Genomic DNA, 19,703 nt, shown 5'->3' with positions numbered 1-19,703 from the left:
CACATCATGAAATTCAGACATGGGAATTAATTAAGGTGTTTTATGATGGGCTACTTCCTGATGATGTAAGAGATCTTATAGCCATCAGCAATGGTACGTTTCTCACAAATACAGAAGCTGCAGATTGGGCATATTTGGAGAGACAGAGTGCTACTTCTAAGAGACAGGCACAGTCTAGCAGGAGAGCAAGATCAGCATCAGCGAGATCAGTTGATTATGAAGCTGAAGAACGGGTTGAGAAATTAAAACAACAGAATTTGCTATTAGAGCGACAGGTAGCTCTGATGAAGTTGGGAAAGGGAGCTGAAGTTAGGGCAGCTAATGCATTCGACGTATGTACAGATTGTGGTGAGTTAGGACACCAGGTTGGAGAGTGTCTCGCAAGGATGGGCCCGAATGAAGAAGTGAACCAAGTATTCGGTGAACGAAAGCAGTATGATATGAAATCGAACACATATCATCCAGGTTTGCGAAACCACCCCAATTTTAGTTACGGTAATTCTACTAATCAAATGAACCCTAATTTTCAGGTACCCATGCAAGGAGGCCAGCAGTATCAGAGTCGTCACTCGCAAGGTAATTACCAAACTCAGGGCCAATATAATCAGGGTAATCAGCAAGGGAACTCCTCAAGTGCTAGTGGTGGAACAAGTGATGACAAGTTGGATGCTATTATGAAGTTTATGAAGGACATCCAAAAGGATAATGAAGTTCGAGACAAAACTTCGGAAGCAATGGAGAAACAGTTGGGGCAGCTAGCAGAAGATCTAGCTCAGCTGAGAAGAGATCCAGGTAAGTTGCCAAGCACTACCACAGTTAATCCAGCACATCAGTCATCTAGCTCAAAGAATGGAAGAAATGTGCACATCAATGCGGTAAGTGTTCGTCCAACTTTTGACACTGGCAGCGTTGAGGTAGCTCCACCATCACAAGTAGTTGAGGAGGTGGTGGAGGATGTTGATACTGAATCAGATTCTCAACATAATCAGGAAAGCACTAAGTTGAAAAAATCTTTTTGTGAAAAGGAAATGTTTAGGGAAGTTGATGATAAGAAAATGAAGGTTCCATATCCTATGGCTTTATTAGAACCATCTGAAACATTTGTTTTGAGTAAATGGGGCCCACCAAGGGATAAAAGGTGGGAGAATTTTAAACAAGTTAAAATTAATCTACCCTTACTCGATGCGATTAAAGAGAATCCTGATCAGGTTGAGTGTTTGAAAGAGTTAAGTACCCAAAAACGACTTCACAAGTTTCCTAAAAAACTTGATTTGATTGCAAATGTGAATGCCGTTTTGTTGGGTACCCTTCCCCCAAAACTCCAAGATCCAGGAGCACCCATTATTTCAATACAAGTGGGTGAATTTAAAATAGAAAGGGCACTTTTGGATCTTGGAGCGTGTGTTAGTATTCTACCAGGGAGTCTGTATGACCAATATGATTTTGGTCCGCTACAAAAGGTCAACACCACTGTGGTGTTGGCTGATCAGACTCCCATGTGTCCGAGGGGGATTGTAAGAGATGTAATTGTTAAGGTAGAAGAGTGTTATTACCCAGTTGACTTCTTAGTGCTTGATTGTGCTACAAGTTCAAAGAACACGCACCCTCCAGTCATTTTGGGTAGACCGTTCTTAGCGACTGCTCATGCAATTATAAACTGCGTTGATGGAACGGTAAGTATGAAGTTTGGTGACTGCGAATTGCGGTTAAATGTGTTTTCAAATGCGACCAATCCTCCCATTTCAGGTGAACACTCAAAAGTTAAAAATGGTGAAGAAAATGTCTCTCCTGCAAAGGAGATTCATACCAAACATGAATGTTTTATGGTTGACAGGTCTGAAGTGGCGGGGAGCAAAGCAGTAAAGAAAAAAGAAAGTGTGGCGCATGAGGAGCTTAAGACAGAAAAAGGAAAGCCACGAGGGAAGAAGAAAAAGAAACCGCCTGAATGTGATAATGCAAAATGGAGGTTAAAGTTATTTGGTCCAATGTGGAACACAGTGGACAATTTACTTGAGCATTGGCGGGGTACATACTTAGAGGCTATGGGATGCAAACATCCCACTCGACCACCATGAGGGTATGTCAGGTACGGTCTGGCTGAAGACCTATAAACTTAGCGCTCTCGGGAGGCAGCCCGAGGATGTAGAGTAGTGTGTATTTGTTTTGTTTTTGCGTGATTATTTTTGCAGGTTATCAGGTTATTAACCTCTACGGATGCAATGGTCCAAGTGTGGGGATCTTTGGTGAAGTCCCAGTACGTTCTAGTTACAGTTGCGGACTATGCACGGATCAGAGTTCAGTCAGAACTGTCCATACTCAATCTCCATTTGGACGGGGATGATTTGCACGCTAATTGTAGAGAGTGACCCGAGGACTTGTTGGACACGGCCGCAAATGAAATGCTATACGGTCGTGGTGGAACATGACGCATGAGGATTCTACGATTTAAACCAGGGGAGTCTGTTCCACTTTTTATTATTGCATTTCTATTCATGTTTTTGGTGGTGTTAAACTATTTATGTTTAGGGAATGTGTTTGTGTCAAGTTGTTTTAGGAATGGTTGCTCATGATGTTTGATAGTAGGTATTCCCGGGTTCTGTCTTTGTTAAATACGGTACATTGGGGACAATGTCGCCCAAGTGTGGGGATATGGAAACCCGGGAAGGGAGAGGCTTGGGACAGAGTTTGAAAAAGGTTTAAAGTGATTGAAAACGATGAAAACTAAAAAAAATTGAAAATTTTTAAAATTTTAATAAATTTCATCGCCTTAAGTAAGCTAAATGGATATGAAAACCGAAGTTTCAATCACTAATGAGTCCCTTGCCGGTAGTAAACTAACGTAGTCCCTTGTCATGGTCATTCCTTTAAGTTTCATGAGAGTAGGTCTGACAGGTGTTTTTAGAAAAAAAAAAAAAAGTGAAAAGAGGTGTCTATTTAGGGGTAACATGCTTTAGATTGCATATGCTACGTGTCGGCAACCTTTTTACCCTTCTTTGGTGAGATTTGAGCCTGTAGAATGATAAGAGTGATTTACATATTGAATTCATTTGTTGAGAGCAGGCCGCGTGTTATTCTGTGTTAGAACTTGTATGACTTGATACATGCTGAGATTGTGGTTTGACATGTGCACGTAAATGATAAACGCATTAGGATATCCCGTACACCTGTTTGTTCGTTTTATGTTTACCTAGTTATCACCCTTAGTAGCCCTCTTGAGCCTATTTACTCTTTCGTTTGTCCACCCAATGTGAATTGTTTGATACCGACCGTGAATGACAAGTTCTGAATTATGAAAAAAAAAGAGAAAACAAAGAAAAGAAAAAAAAATAGAAAAAGGAAAAAGAACAAAAGAAAGTTCGTGAATAATGTTATATTGTTTTGGGTACAAACCAACCCAAAAGTGCTAGTCGTTATGTGTTTTTCAAATAAAGTTGTCGCGGTTTGGTCGTTTGTTTGTTCGCCATATAAAAATCTAAAAATATAAGCCGAAAATCTTACTACCCTTAGCCTAAGCCCAAAACCGAAAGTCCTTTTGATATGTGCCATGTTATACGATGCGGTGGAGTTATGATTGTTATACAAGCCTATGATTACAGAATTGCATGTTTGGTTTTGAGTGTATACATACTAGCACATTACACGCTAGTTCAGTTTTTAAACCGAGAGGAGAGTTGATTGTAAGGGGCGTGTAGCATGTGAAAATCCTAAGCATTTTAGTTTTGAATAGACAAGTCTTAAGTTTTAGAAATCGTACCAATTGCTTGTCGGACTGTCAATCTTGAGTGTGTCAGTCTATGGAACGGGTATGACTTGGGACTTAATCTGTTGCGTCGGTATAGGGGTTTAGAGGTGTTGTTACTATGGTGAGTAATTCCGTATTGGTTTACTTGAGGACAATCAAAGGTAAGTGTGGGGATGTGATGGAGAGTGTGAAACATGGGTGTTAAACGTGCTTATCTTACGTGATTTAATCCGTTTTACGTGATAATATGCTTAGAATATGTTAATTGCGAGTGTTTGTGCTTTTGCAGGTAAAGCGCGTAATTCGGTGAAATTACGGGGTTAGAGAGAAAGCGAATCATGTGAGATTGATGAATGCAGCCTACGACAATGGTATAAAGGCGGCACATGTATTTTTAGTTGGAGGGGATTAATTCTTCTTTTTGTTGAAACCTTAACTCATGAGAAACATAAGCAAAATCACATGGACTTGAGTTTTTGTTTTGTCAACAAACATCATCATCACAGTATTGAATTAAAAGATGCATGAATTTTGAGGAGAATTTGAGGAGTTCTTTTTGGCGGCAGTTTGGGATGTGATTGATGATTACTATTATAATTCATCCAACTAATATCATGTTTAAAAAAAAAAGAGTCCAGGTGAACAAGAGAAGAGGAGGCGCCAATATTTCATCCCAACATCATTATTATTCTAAAGTGGATGCCCAGATTTCAAGAAACAAACAAACAAGGTTGGAGTTTAATCTTATTAGTCAACATCATTATCATTTTTCAATTGTTGGGGTTCACGTGGAACATCAGGAAGTTGTGGCAGCCTTAAATCACATGGGAGATTGAGTTTAGGAGGCATGCACATGAGAAGTTCACAGAAACATGCACATGTGGGTTACGGGCTTACAACCGTGACCTACGGTTTGTGGTGCTCAAAGACAAAAAAAAAAAGAAACAGAACGTTGGAGTTGAGGCTTACGTTCTGACATCAAGGTTTACGGTCGGAGGTATTAAGAATGCACGTGATGTTTTTTTTTAGTGGAATATAAGGGTTAAAAAACCTAGTTATTGGGGGGGGGGGGGGGCTTTGAGAATCGTGGAATAGGAGCCGTATATCACAACTTTGGGGCTCTCAAAAATCATCACTCATCATCGAACATCATCATCATTCCAACATCACTTCTACGAATCATCTAATCACTCATGCCTTCAACCTTGTATCAAGCTTTTGAAGATTTGTTGCAAATCATGAGCGGCTAGTCGCCCCGTGACCGTCTCCGGGGCTAGGGTTTATGTTTAAACATTAGGTTTGCTTATGTTTACAACTTTTTGGATTGAGAATTGATTAATCTTGCGGTTAGTTATTCTTATTGTTTTTGTTTCGATTAAACAATATCTGGTTATCGTAATCATTTGAGTTCATCAATTATTTGGTTTGTTCATCAACAACCGGGATTAAATTCTAGGATGTTATTGTTTTAAACCTTTAATCATTGAACTTGACTATGTTTATGAAATCTAAAATTGGTAATTAATTGGACTACTATTCATTTGCATCAATCTTTTGGTTTCGATCGTGGATCATTGCAATCAAATATATTGTCCGTTAATTATTTATCAAAACAAGTTTACAAATCATGTCTATGTGATTTCCAACTGGTCGTAACCAAGTAACCTGATCTTTTTCATAACCTGAAAACCCGGAGATTGGTCCACTTTCTCACAATTGTTTACAACTCTAATTTACATTTGTTTTCGCAATTATTCTCAAAACTGCAAAAAGCAATTAGTTTAGAATTAGATGATAATTAAAGCAACGAACTTTTACACTTTCCACTGATTCCCCGTGGATTCGACACCCTACTTGCCCTTTACTAGTAAAAGGTGAATAGGACATCTTTAACTTTATTTTTGACCGACCTTACGACATCGATCAGTGAAGAGCTGATAGGTACAGGGAATAGGATCCGGGAAATGGGGGAACAAATCTCCTGGAAATACGACGAAAGGGAGCGTCGCTACTAAACTGCCAGTTAACCAAAGAATAGTGGGGTTAGGAAAAATATCTGTATAATAACAGTAGTAGAAAAATATAACTCTGTAAAATGGGAAATAAAACATTGTAAGATAAACAGGGTGTATGGATGCCTATATAATATATAAAACAAAATAGAAGTCGAAACCTCGACAATTTTGACTATATATATATGTGATGTGAAAAAGATTTATGTGATTACTTGCCATTGTTTTAGTTACAATCATTTGATACTAATAGTTATATCTATAATAATTATCAGATGGAAAACGCTAGTAATGAACCAGTTAATGAAGGGAATCAATCTGAGCAAAATCAGGAAAACCAATACATGACTAGACAAGATATTGAAAATATCATCACTCAAGGTATAGCTAATGCTATTCCTGCAATCATGATTGCTGCTCAAAAACCTGCTGAACCACAACAAATTATTCCTAGTAAACGTACTCAGGAAGACAATTTTAGTCATAGTGTAAATGGAGGCGGCAATCATGACAATAATAATCCACGACAGGCCCCACTTCCTAAGAAAATGAAAGTTGCAACGCCTGGTTGCACTTACAAAGAATTTCTTGTTTGCAAACCTGCTGAATTTGCAGGCAACGAAGAAGCAACTGCAGTATTGCGTTGGTTAGAGAAAACCGAAGCAGTAATTGCAATAAGTAAGTGTGCCGAAGAAGATCAGGTTATGTATGCGTCAAATTTGTTCAAAGAAGGGGCGCTAGAGTGGTGGAACACCGTATTACAAGCAAAAGGAAGAAGGATGGCTTATGCTATGAGATGGGAAGAATTTAAGATTCTTGTAGAAAGAAAATATTGTCCTGAATATGAAAAGGAACAAATGGCAAATAAGTTCCTAAGCCACCGTATGGTAGGCGTAGAGTGTCGCGGTTATACTTCGACATTCTTTGAATATGCTAGAGTGGTACCAACACTGGCTTCGCCAGAACCGGTACTCATATCCCGTTATGTTTGGGGATTAATTAGTGAAATCCGTAACATCGTTAAAGCTGCGAGACCTCGCACTATTGACGATGCTGTGGAATTAGCTAATACCCTAACTGATGAACTGGTACGTGCAAGAGAAGAAGATCGAAAGAAGGAATTGGCACAAAAGATTACCCAAGGATTTCATTTGGGTAATAATAATAATAGGTTTAAAAAGAGAGGAATGAGGCAAGCCGCAAATCCGCCTTTTTGCAGAAATTGCAGAAAGAATCATTTTGGAAGATGCAATGTAACCTGCAACTTTTGCAAAATGATAGGACATCGCAAGGAAGATTGTAGGAAAAAGACCAGGGTCTGCTATAATTGCGGAGAAGCTGGGCATTTCAAACCCGAATGTCCTAAATTGGTTAAACCAGCAGATAACAAAGGCAAACCAGCTGACGGAGCTACTAAGAAAAATGCTAGAGCATTCCAGCTGACCACCCAAGAAGCAGAACTCATCCCAGATGTAATAGCTGGTACGTTCTTAGTTCACGACGTTTATGCAAGAGTATTATTTGACTCTGGTGCAAACCAAAGTTTTATCAATACTTCATTCTGCCAAGCTCTTAACTTACCCTTAACCACCCTTAGGCAGATTTTTACAGTCGAAACGGCAGATGGGAATTCTGTTAACGTAAATAAGGTTTTGCAAGAAGGAAAGATAGAACTTTTAGGCCATAAGTTTTCTGCAAACCTGTTACCTATGAAATTAGCCGGATTCGATGTGGTATTAGGAATGGATTGGTTAATAGCCAACCATTCTCGAATCCTTTGTGATAAGAATTCTGTAGAAATCCGTACTCCCACAGGAGAGGTAATTTTAATTACATGAGATAAACCACGAAAGCCACTGAAATTCATTTCAGTAATGAAGTTGGCTAGTTATTCAAGAAAACAAGAAATGGTGTATATGATTTCGGTAATCATTAACACTAAAAGTAAGGAACTCCAGGACATCCCTATAGTCTCAGAATACCCAGACGTCTTTCCGGAAGAATTACCTGGGTTACCACCTGATAGAGAAGTAGAGTTTAGAATTCATCTAATTCCGGGTACTACACCGATAGCGAAGGCACCTTATCGATTAGCACCCACCGAAATGCTAGAATTGAAGAAACAGTTAGATGAATTACTAAACAAAGGATTTATACAACTTAGTTCATCCCCTTTGGGAGCACCAGTGTTGTTTGTGAAAAAGAAAGATGGATCGATGAGAATGTGTATCGATTATAGGGAACTAAAGAAGGTTACAATTAAGAATCGGTACCCATTACCTAGGATTGACGATCTTTTTGATCAACTTCAAGGCGCTAGGTATTTTTCTAAAATAGACTTAAGATCCGGATATCACAAGCTGAAAGTACAAGAAGAAGAAATACCTAAAACTGCTTTCAGAACTAGGTATGGTCATTATGAGTTACAGTCATGCCCTTTGGACTAACAAATGCCCCAGCAGCATTTATGGACATGATGAATCGGATCTGTAAACCATATTTGGATAAATTTGTAATCGTTTTCATCGACGATATACTTATTTATTCCAAAAGTCAGGAAGAACATTGTAAGCACCTACATGCACTCTTAACTTTGTTAAGAAAAGAAAAACTTTACGCCAAATTCTCGAAGTGTGAATTCTGGCTGCAAGAGGTATAATTTTTAGGTCGTAAATCACGAAGGAATTCACGTAGATCCTGCTAAAATAGAAGCAATTACCAAATGGAAGGTCCCGCAAACAGCTATGAAAATTAGAAGTTTTCTAGGCTTAGCTGGATACTATAGACGATTTATTAAAGATTTCTCTAAGATAGCTGTACCTTTGACTAAGTTAACCTGTAAAGCCGCTAAGTTTGAATGGGGACATAGACAAGAAGAAGCTTTTAAGATTTTAAAGCACCGATTGACGAATGCTCCAATTTTAGCCTTGCCCGAAGGAACAGAAGATTTTGAAGTATATTGTGATGCTTCAAAATTAGGATCCGGATGTGTGTTGATGCAACGCAAGAAGGTAATTGCGTATGCCTCCCGGCAGTTGAAAAAGCACGAGGAAAATTATACGACTCATGACTTTGAATTAGGAGCCATAATTTTTGCCCTTAAAATATGGAGACATTATCTGTATGGAAGTAAGTTTACTGTTTATACAGATCATAAAAGTTTAAGGTACATATTTGGGCAAAAAGAGTTAAATATGAGGCAAAGAAGATGGATGGAAATCCTAAGCGATTACGACTGTGATATCCAATATCACGAAGGAAAGGCGAACGTAGTCGCAGATGCCTTAAGTCGTAAGTATCAGGAAAAGCAAAAGCGAGTCTGTGCTCTTAGATTAAATCTACAAGTAGATTTAATGGAACAATTAAAGAAAGTTCAAGAAACAGCAATCAAGGATGATGCTGAAGGAATGAAAGGTTATATAAATGAACTAGAGCAAGGAAATGATGGAATTTGGAGATTCCACAAGAAACGAATTTGGGTACCTAAGCAAGGAGAATTAAGAAATAAGATTTTAGAAGAAGCTCATAAATCTAGGTATACCGTACATCCAGGAAACAATAAGATGTACCAAGATTTAAGAAACAATTTCTGGTGGATAGGAATGAAAAAGGATATAGCTAGTTATGTATCGAAGTGTCTTACTTGTTCGCAAGTTAAAGCCGAACACCAGAAACCTGCAGGACTACTACAACAGTTGGAAATGCCTGTATGGAAATGGGAACTCATAACAATGGATTTTGTTACTAAGTTACCCAAAACCAGAAAAGGTAATAATGCGATTTGGGTAATTGTGGATCAATTAAAATCAGCTCATTTTCTACCAATGAAGGAAACCTTTAGCATGGAAAGATTAGCTAAATTATATGTAGATGAAGTAGTATCTTTACATGGAGTCCCACTCTCCATTGTATCAGATAGGGATAGTCGTTTCACTTCCCATTTCTGGACTAGTTTCCAGGAAGCAATGGGAACCCGACTCAATTTGAGTACTGCATATCATCCTTAATGGATGGACAAAGTGAAAGGACGATCCAAACCTTGGAAGACATGCTCCGAGCATGTGTAATTGATTTTGGTGGTAATTGGGATAGCCACTTACCCTTAATTGAATTCTCCTATAACAATAGTTATCATTCAAGCATCGAAGCTGCTCCATTCGAAGCACTGTATGGACACAAACGCAGAACCCCAGTTTGTTGGGTAGAAATAGGAGAAAGTAAATTATCAGGCCCAGAAATTGTGCAAGAAACTACTGACAAGATAACTCAAATCAAGAAAAGACTAAAGACTGCTAGAGATCGCCAGAAGAGCTATGCAGACAATCGCCGTAAGCCACTAGAATTTCAAGTCGGAGACAAGGTACTTTTGAAAGTTTCTCCTTGGAAAGGAGTAGTACGATTCGGTAAGAAAGGAAAGCTGAGTCCAAGATACGTAGGACCATTTCCAGTAATACAACGAATAGGACCCAGAAGAACTAGCTGGAGTACATGATGTATTTCATGTATCCAATCTCAAGAAATGATTATCAGACGAATCCCTGGTAGTACCTCTTCAAGATGTGGAGGTAAATGAAAAGCTGAAATTCATGGAGAGACCACTACAGATAGAAGATAGAAAATTCAAGTTTCTTAAACATAAGCGACTAGTGCTAGTCAAAGTCAAATGGGATTCAAAGAGAGGACCAGAATACACTTAGGAGCTGGAATCAGAAATGAAGCGGAAATACCCTCATCTATTCCAATAAATCTCGAGGACGAGATTTTTCTTAAGGTGGGGAGGATGTAACAACTCTCACTAAAACCAATACTTAGTATGTTAATTGTCTCTTAAGAAAACCCTGATTGAGAAACCCAAGTAATTCTGCATAAACCCTAAAATTTTCAGAATCATCAGAATCAGGATCAGGGCCCCTAAAACTCAGGGGGGGTCAAAACCTAGTTACGATTATCTAAATTGAGAGCTGTCAAATTCGAATTTTAAAATTCTATCAACTCAGCAAGCCTACACATGCAAAAACCTACCCTATGAACATAGGTTACCCCTCGCGTCACGCGACGCCCATGAGGGTACCCCTCGCGTCACGCGACGGGGGTCAAATTTCGTATATAAATAGGGGTGTCTGGGACTTGATTTTGAGAGTTGAAACGACGTAAAACGTCAAAATACACGCTGAGTTATCAGCTATATACTACACAAACACACACAGATCTCGAATCGCTGCCGCAATCAGGGTAATAACTCGATCGCTATTACGATTCAACGTCCGATCGATTGTAACTATCCAACGAATGTTTAAGTGTTGCTCAAATTGAGTTTATACTTTGTTATTCATCGTGATTTCGACTTGAATGTTTGAGTGCTGTTCGAACTCGGACTATACTCTGTCATTCGTTGTGAATCCGCTGAATTGTTAAGTATTGCACTTTGTTAATCGTTGTGAGGGTTTATTCTCGTGAATTGTCGTAACTGCTGTATTAGTTACTAACCCGTTTGTGTGTGCATTGTTATTTAAATTAGGTTAATCAAGGCTAATCAGTAGGCTTATACTCTGCTCGTTAAATCTGCAATGTGAGTCATTCTTTCTTTTTATCAACCGTTTTACAAAACTCCAAGTTATTTTCAAAGTTATAATTACAGGGACTAAGTCTTTGTAATCACCAAATTACAGCCGGTATGTGGGGTTTTGTATACATTACTTGATAACCGTCACTATTGGACAACGAGTTAGCCAATGAGTGATATGACCATAGTCACAGACACCATCGGGCAAAGAGGCTACCGATGGATGTTCGAGTGACAAGTACTGTGGGTAGTTGGTTTGATATCAGAAACATTGTAATCGCTCTTAATACTGTAATTTATAACAAATGTGTCGTTTTCAGTAAAATGAATGATTCACTCAGTATTTCCCTGCTGACAAAACCTTTTTCAAACATGTTTCAGGTGATCTGTTGTGAGCAAAGAAAAAGTGCCGTGGAGCACTACAAGCTTAGAAAAGTGGCTCAATGTAAATAAATAAAGAAACATGTTTTGAGAAATAAAGATTTCCAGTGAAATCACCTTATTGTAAATTATGGGATTTATCCCTATATTATATATAAACGAGCAGTTTTAATATTAAACGATCCTGCTTAAAAAGACTTCCGCTGTCACTTAAATAAATACCACGGGATTTCCTGCCTCGCGGCTCTGGACCGGGTCAAACCGGGGCCGAGGGCCGTGACAATTTAGCATATCATTTTCTTTTCAAATTCAACACACAATGATCAACAATCAACCCTAAACAATTTTTATACTTACCAAGTGCAAAAATTTGCTATCTACAAAAAGATCATGAACTTGAGTTTTCGTAAAAACTTGTAGTAACTTGGTGGTATGTTTAGTAGCCTTAGTTACCCTCCAAAATATATTTACTTCTTGATAAACTTCATTCTTGGAAGTTGTAGATGTTTACAACTTGTAAACACATTTTACAAAAATGTTTCTTTATTAAACCTTCTTGTTTCTCTAGTGTTTCTATACTTATTTCATCACCAAAAATAATGCAAGTTTAGTAAAAACCATGATCTATTAAAAATCATATTTTAACTTGGTTCTTTGAGAAAAATCATTCATACATCTTAGATTTATAAGATTACTAGATTACTTTATTATTGTTTTTCAAGAAACCCTTTCCTTTATCAAGTTCATGTTTTCACAAGAAGATGATCATCCTATGTTGTTATATAATCATCCTTCCACTTGCTAGATTATGTGTTTAATCACCATCTAGCAAGCTCCATGTGATGATTAACATCATCATCTCAAGAAATCCACAAGCAAGCATTATACATACACTAAACAACCTTATTTTAACAAGATTTCATTATATTTCAAGCTTATGTTCAAGATTCAAGTTCATGTCTTTTAGTGTTCTAGTGATTTACAACATGTTACATCTTTTAACCAACTAAAAATAGAAGTAACAAGGGTTAAAAAGGATCTTACTACTAGCTCTAAGCTAGGGAAGAACACTTGAAGATGGTGATAACAAAAGTGAAGGATAATAGCAAATAAAAGAGGTCCTTCAAGATCCGTGAGCATCGGGCTTCCTAAAACACCTTGTTACACCTTGAGATGACCTTGGAAAGTATGGAAAAATGGAGGTGATGTGGTGTGTTGTTGTGGCCGTGAGCTCCCAAGGGAGGAAGAGGGAGTTTTCTTTTTGATGTTAGACTATGTGTTACCATAAAGCCCAAGGCTTTGTTGGTATGCCACATCAGCAAACAAAGCCTAAATACCCCATAACACGTTGAAGTAAATTGGGGCTTTGGGCAAATTAATTGGGGCTAGCCACGGCATTATGTGCACAAAAGGTGCTGCAAAATATTAAATTAATATTGTTGGATGTTGGTTGGTGTCATGAAAATTCATTTGTAAAGTTGACTTTGGAAAACAAAGAATTCAAACGGTAATATTTTTATTAATATACTCAAAAATACCAATTAAAAATAAAAATAAAACTTAATTTTAAACACTTATATAAACCTCACATTTTGTAATTCAAACCACACCACTCTAAAATATTCTTCTCCTCTTAAATTATGAATCAAAGAGGTGATTACCGACCCTCGTTTGAGTTCGACTCATACGAACAATACGGGGCCGGCGGTTGGGATTTACCCGATTCACAAACACAATGGGTACCCGAAACACAAGCCCCTTTACAACAATCGTTCTTTCCATTGACCCTACCCGAACCCGAACCCGAACCCCAACTTGAACTCGAACCAAAAAAACGCTCACACAAGAAAAAACAAGTCGGTGAGTCATCGGGATCCATACAACGAAGGGCTAAGCATTGGACGGTCGAGGAAGAATGCGCGTTAGTGCGTGCTTGGGTTGACGTCTCAAAAGATCAACGTGTTGGTAATTTTTATTTATTTATTCTAACACATTTGTTCGTTTTTTACACTAATTATTTAAAAAAATAGCTTATACTTCTATATATATTTTTATGTGTAGGCGTCAACCAAACTAAAACACAATTTTGGGACCGGATTCGAGCTTTGTTTTGGGCTAGTGTGGGGAATATAAGTCGTACCGTCGACATGATTTCGGGTCATTGGAACGAAATTCGTCGAAAAGTCGGTTTATTTGGTAATCTTTATAATAAAAATTGCCTAATCGAAAAAGCGGACAAAGTGACTTTGATGTTTACAACTATACAATGGACGAGTATTTTCAAGAGATGAACGTCATGTTTTCTCAACGACCCGTTTGGGAGATTTTGAAAAAATCTACAAAGTGGCACTTGGTTCCTTTAGTGGTTGATGGTCCATCATCGAAACGAACCAAGACTTCTTCGTCTCAAGATGTTAGCCAAGGTAGTTCCAACGCTCGTACGGGAATCAATCTTAACAACCCTGATGACGAGTTCGACCCGGACGAGGAACTTCCACGCCCACCGGGGAGGAGCAACAAAGCGGGGGCTAAAAATAAAGGTATACAATTTGGCGATATAGCGGTCACTTTCAAAGAAGGCATCGAACGCTTAACTACAAATCTGGCTGAAATCGTCACCGTTAAGAAAAACCGACAAAGATATTCGGATATGAAAACTTTGGCTATGAATGTCGAACACCTTAACGAAGAAGATCGCGAGTTTGCCGAGATGACTATGAATGAAATTCGCGCGGAGTATCGTAGGAAACGAAACAACAATTAGTTATTTGATATTTTTTATTTCAAGTTATTTGTGTTCTTTTTAGTTATTTGCAGTTTTTTATTTGAAGTTATTTGTAAGTTTTTGAGTTAGCTATTGCATTTTGCAGTTAGACCTTTTTGAAACTTGAACATTAAGTTGTTGCATGAGTTGTTACTTTATTTTTTGAAAGTAGTTGCATTCTGTCGATGGTAACAAAAAGTTAATATTGAGGATCTATATAAACTCATATCTCTCACACATACAATTCAAACATTTCAGACTAAATAATTTTCACCATGGATTTTTCATCCTCATCATCGGATTCGGATTCTGAAGAAGACGCGGTCATCGTGGACTCGGTCAAGCTAGCAATCGAATTTATGAATGAAGTAATCCAAGGTTTAACTCCACAACCCTTAACAATAAGGCCTCATCTAGACCGGGATCGTGAAGCGGCTCATGATCTATTGGTACGTGACTACTTTTCCGAAAGCCCGGTTTACAGTGAAAATCTTTTTAGGCGACGTTTTCGTATGAGTCGGCGACTTTTTCTACGAGTAGTTGGAGATTTGCAAAACTCTTTTGAATTTTTCCAACAAAGACGTGATGCTACGGGAGTACTCGGTTTTTTGGGTATACAAAAATGTACGTCGGCTATTCGTCAACTTGCGTACGGGACCTCACCGGACTCGTGGGATGAATACTTAAAAATGTCCGAAAAAGTATCGCGAGATAGTCTTGAATATTTTTGCCAAGGTAGTATTTTTAATGTTATTAATTGTTGTTATTGTTAGTAGTAGTATACTAGTCTGTTAAATTATTATTACGATTATGTATAGGTGTGATACGAATATATGGTAAGAGATATCTTAGGAGGCCAACATGGAGCGACATTCAGCAAATATACGAGGTGCATGAACAAGTCCACGGTCTTCCCGGTATGCTTGGTAGCATCGATTGCACGCATTGGTCATGGGGAAATTGTCCAACGGCTTGGCGAGGTCAGCATGAGCAAGGCGATCATCTAGGCCCAAGCATTATGCTTGAAGCCGTGGCATCATATGATCTTTGGATTTGGCATGCTTTCTTTGGTACAGCTGGATCCAACAACGACATCAACGTTTTTCATTCATCACCGATTTTCAACGATATTGTTGATGGAGTTGCACCTGGGCAAGTCTTCTATGTTAATGATCAAGAGTACAAGTATGGATACTATTTGTCCGATGGTATATATCCAGAGTGGGGCACTATTGTCAAGGCGTTTTCACACCCACACGACGACAAAAGAAAACTTTTCACAAAAAAACAAGAGTCCGCAAGAAAAGACATCGAACGTGCATTTGGGGTTCTGAAGAAGCGTTGGGCAATCATTTTCAATCCGGCACGTATGTGGGCAAAAGAAAAAATAAGAGATGTTATGTACGCGTGCTTGATTCTACATAATATGATTTTGGAGGATGAAGGTAAGGCGATATGCCAAAGCTATGAAGGTGATGTTCCACGACCTCCTTGTACGATAAGCAATGAGCAGAGGCTTCGAAATCGCGCGGAAATTCGTTCTGGTGACCTTTATAATGCCCTTCGTGCGGATTTGGTTGAGCATGTTTGGCGTTATCATTCTCAAGAGTTGGGCTCGGACTCAGAAGAGGAGTCAGCTTAGTTATATTTATTTTATTTGTATTTTTGATGTTTTATGTTTTAAAAATATGTTTTTTCCTTTTTTTCTGCTTTATTTGTATTTAATAATATTAAATTATATTTGTTAATATATAAACTAACATAAATAAATTATAATAATAATTAAACAATGATTACTTAATCCTTAACAAAGCCCCTACCATCACGCCTCTTTTGGGCAATTCTGAGTGAGAAAAAAGTGTGCATATGTGTCACCTACGTGGCAGCACTTTTTTCTCATCCAAGCCCCATAACACATAGCCTTAGTGACGAATGAGAATGAAATGTGAGGTCCATGGTTTAAAAATCTCCATAGATTTAATAGTACCTTACAAGATCTTACAACAAATCAATTGGGATTATACAAGATCTAGTGGGATTGTGGAAATCAAGGGTGGGCCACCCTTGAACCGTCTATTAGAGGGGGGGGGGGTTAATGGTAACTTTTAAATGGTAAGTAGGTAATTAGCTAGGATGTTAAGTGTAAAAGTCTAGTGTTTTAAGTGTAGGATGTATTATGTAGTATGGTAGGGTGTTCGGGGACCATAACTAGTTCAAAAGTAATAACCCGATGCTTCTAGTAATATTTTGGTGTTCCGGGTAATGTCCGGTTGTTCGGTTAGATACCGGTTCGTTAAAGTGTCAAGTTATTCCGTTTAGTGTTCTTTAAGTACCCTTTTGTGACACTTTTAATTCCCGTCACTTAGGAAAGCATACAAGACCATTTTGCCATATTTTTGCGCATTACTAGCTTGTTAAAAAGCTGATTTTTTGCTGAAATATGCAGAATTCTGCACTTTTAGTGGGTTTTAGGCACTTTCCGGCACTTAAACTATCACCTAGTGATGCAGTTTTATGATCCTTACTTCCCTACACTCCATACTAGTGTAGTACCTTGTCTCTGGCCCATACGGGGTCTCAAAATATTGTCTGTCTATGTACTGACATTGTTAGCATGTTTCTGAGTTATCCGCTAATGGTGCTAACTGTGCTTGTGCATCACGTATGTCAATAAAGTCTGTATGTGATAATGAGATGACATCATGTAATATGTGATGCACATGTATGTATGATATAGTATTCAGAAAGCAGTTTAAGTCATCAGTTGTAATTAAACACAGTCATTGAGCACTAATCAAGATTAATTAATTGTACGGATTCATGCAAATTTGACAGTTGTCACACAACAAACGAAATCCCACAGAAACGCTACCCTCTCATAACAACTACAAAGGAGAATACCGTTGTAGTACAATGTTGCTATCGAAAGACAATAGCTTCTTTGTCTTATTCCTAAAGCCAATGGAAAAAATGCGTTGCATTTTCTTACTAGATCTAGACATGTTAACATTGTAAAAGCTTTAATTAAGATAAGAGTTCGAATCATTTTATAGATAACACATGTATTATTTTATACCTGCTATATGATTTTAATTAAGTTGTTAATGATAAGAGTTTGGATAGAAAATAATTTTCTCGAGCCTAATAAGCAATTGCGGGTGATAACCTAGTTTTATATATTTTGTAATTTTACTTTAAACTTTGATTTTAAGAATTTAAATCATTTCACTTATTGATAACAAAGCTAACGTTCTACTTCTTAAAGTTTTATTATTTTCTTATTTATCAGACTCTTTAACCTTTTTTCATTATTTTTAATCAAAAAATGTAATTACATCAACCTTAATATAACAATCTGCTCCCATTTTCTTTCATCATGTGATTTAATCCAAAAATGTATATTTTACACAATGTTTTAAAAACCGGTTTATATCGGCCGATTGAACTGGTTAAACCGGATGCCGGAAGCTTGGCCACCACGAATCGTACCAGTAAACTGAGGGAACGACAAAGAAGTTGTATCACCGGTAAATTGGGTTATACTTGCTTTAAACCGTATACCGGTACTGGGTCAAAGGTTAAAAATTGAAATTATAATCTTTTATGGGCCCAAAAAGGTGATAATTTACCTTTTTTTTGAACGACAAAGGTTACATAACTCTACTCTTAAATTACATCAAATTTTACCTCATGCCAGAAATTGAACCCTAGTCTCTCCCCAAGAGGCACAAAGCGTCTACCACCCACCAAAGTGGTGATGGCTGATTATTTACCTTCTTAGTAAAACTTAGCGCCTAAAAAAGTATCAATAGTGAATTTCTGGATTACTTTTTATTTTAGATTAACTTTTGGAATATTTTTTTATAATGAAGTGATGTAGTTTTGGATTATTTTTTTTTTTTGAGTAAAAAAATGTATTTTTATGCATTTATAGGGTTAATTAGTCAACCCGATTGAACCGTCTGAGACAACCTGATTAAACCATTTCTAAGCATAGGTACGATATTGAAACCGGTTTTTGAAAGATTCATTTTACATCAACCTTATATAAGAATATGTTCCCATTTTCTTTCATCATGTGACCAATAATCTTTTATATTAATTTTATCAACATATCTTGTAATTTAAACATTATTAAATAAATAAATAAATAAATACTACTAGTAGTAACGTCATGGTAACATAAATGCAATCCTGTAATTAGTCATTAATATTAAGTGTTAAATATTACCTGTAATTTTTTTTCGTTTTAATCTCGAAACATTCAAATATTGTAAAAAAATTTTACAAACATAATATATTTTATTAGCTTTTTGTATAAGTTATAGTATTATGTTAAATAGTTTAACCACAAGTATGTCTAAAATAAAAGATTGAACCAATCAAATATATATATATATATATATATATATATATATAGGCTAATTATAAGGAGAAAACCCACTCCAGTTGACTAAACCCTGAAAACTCACACATGTGGTTAGGATTGATCCACGTTTGAATTTAGATTGAAAGGAGGCAAGAGCATAACCGTCATTTTCTTTCTTTACCTTTTGAGATTATGTGATGTGTAAGTCTGCACACGCAGACTTTTCAACTTTGCTTCTTCTTGTCATCTTTTCAACATCTTCTCTTTTGTTCTTTTTAGATATTCATATCTCTCATCATCTCACATCTCATTTATTTCTCATCCTCATACACATTTGAAGAATCATCCTCATATTTCTCTTCCTCTAATATTTCTCTGATCTCTTTCTCTAACATGTCTCATTTCAAGAATCATCCTCATACACATTTGAAACTATACATATATCATTCTCTTCACAATCTTTTAGATCTCACATAAATTTCAGATGTTTCACACACATTTAAACCAAATCGGAACAAGTCTTGACATATGGGTTTCAGATCTGAACAAAATAAAATCGGAGGTGGTTTTGCCGGTGTGATTAGGGCTTTAAGGAGATGAAGTTGTGGGGTTTTTGCATGTGTGTTTGAACAAAAAAGATGCTCCGATCAAGATCTTCTCCAGGTGCTCCGAACAAAAAAGATGATCCGAATAAAAAAAGATGATTCTGATGCTCCGGTTGAAGATGCTCCAGATGCTTCGGTTGAAGATGCTCCGGGAAGATGCTACCAGATCCAAAAGATGCTCCAGATCCGGTTGAAGATGTTCGATGATGTTTCAGATGACGGTTTGATGTTGAAGATGATCCAAAAGATGTTTGATATTGAACATGA

At 37.3% G+C, this 19,703-nt stretch overlaps 1 protein-coding gene across 1 annotated transcript; it reads left to right on the top strand.

Annotated features, from left to right (window-relative positions):
* The first annotated feature begins 14,737 nt into the window (after positions 1-14,737).
* LOC110933619 (protein ALP1-like) lies at positions 14,738-16,104 on the top strand. The gene is made up of 2 exons (XM_022176833.1): positions 14,738-15,197; positions 15,281-16,104. The coding sequence occupies exons 1-2, from the start codon at positions 14,738-14,740 to the stop codon at positions 16,102-16,104; spliced, it is 1,284 nt and encodes a 427-aa protein (XP_022032525.1).
* Positions 16,105-19,703: the final 3,599 nt, after the last annotated feature.

Source organism: Helianthus annuus, chromosome 4, assembly GCF_002127325.2.
Source record: "Helianthus annuus cultivar XRQ/B chromosome 4, HanXRQr2.0-SUNRISE, whole genome shotgun sequence".
Lineage (NCBI taxonomy): Eukaryota > Viridiplantae > Streptophyta > Magnoliopsida > Asterales > Asteraceae > Helianthus > Helianthus annuus.
This window is presented reverse-complemented; position numbering and strand designations above follow the sequence as displayed.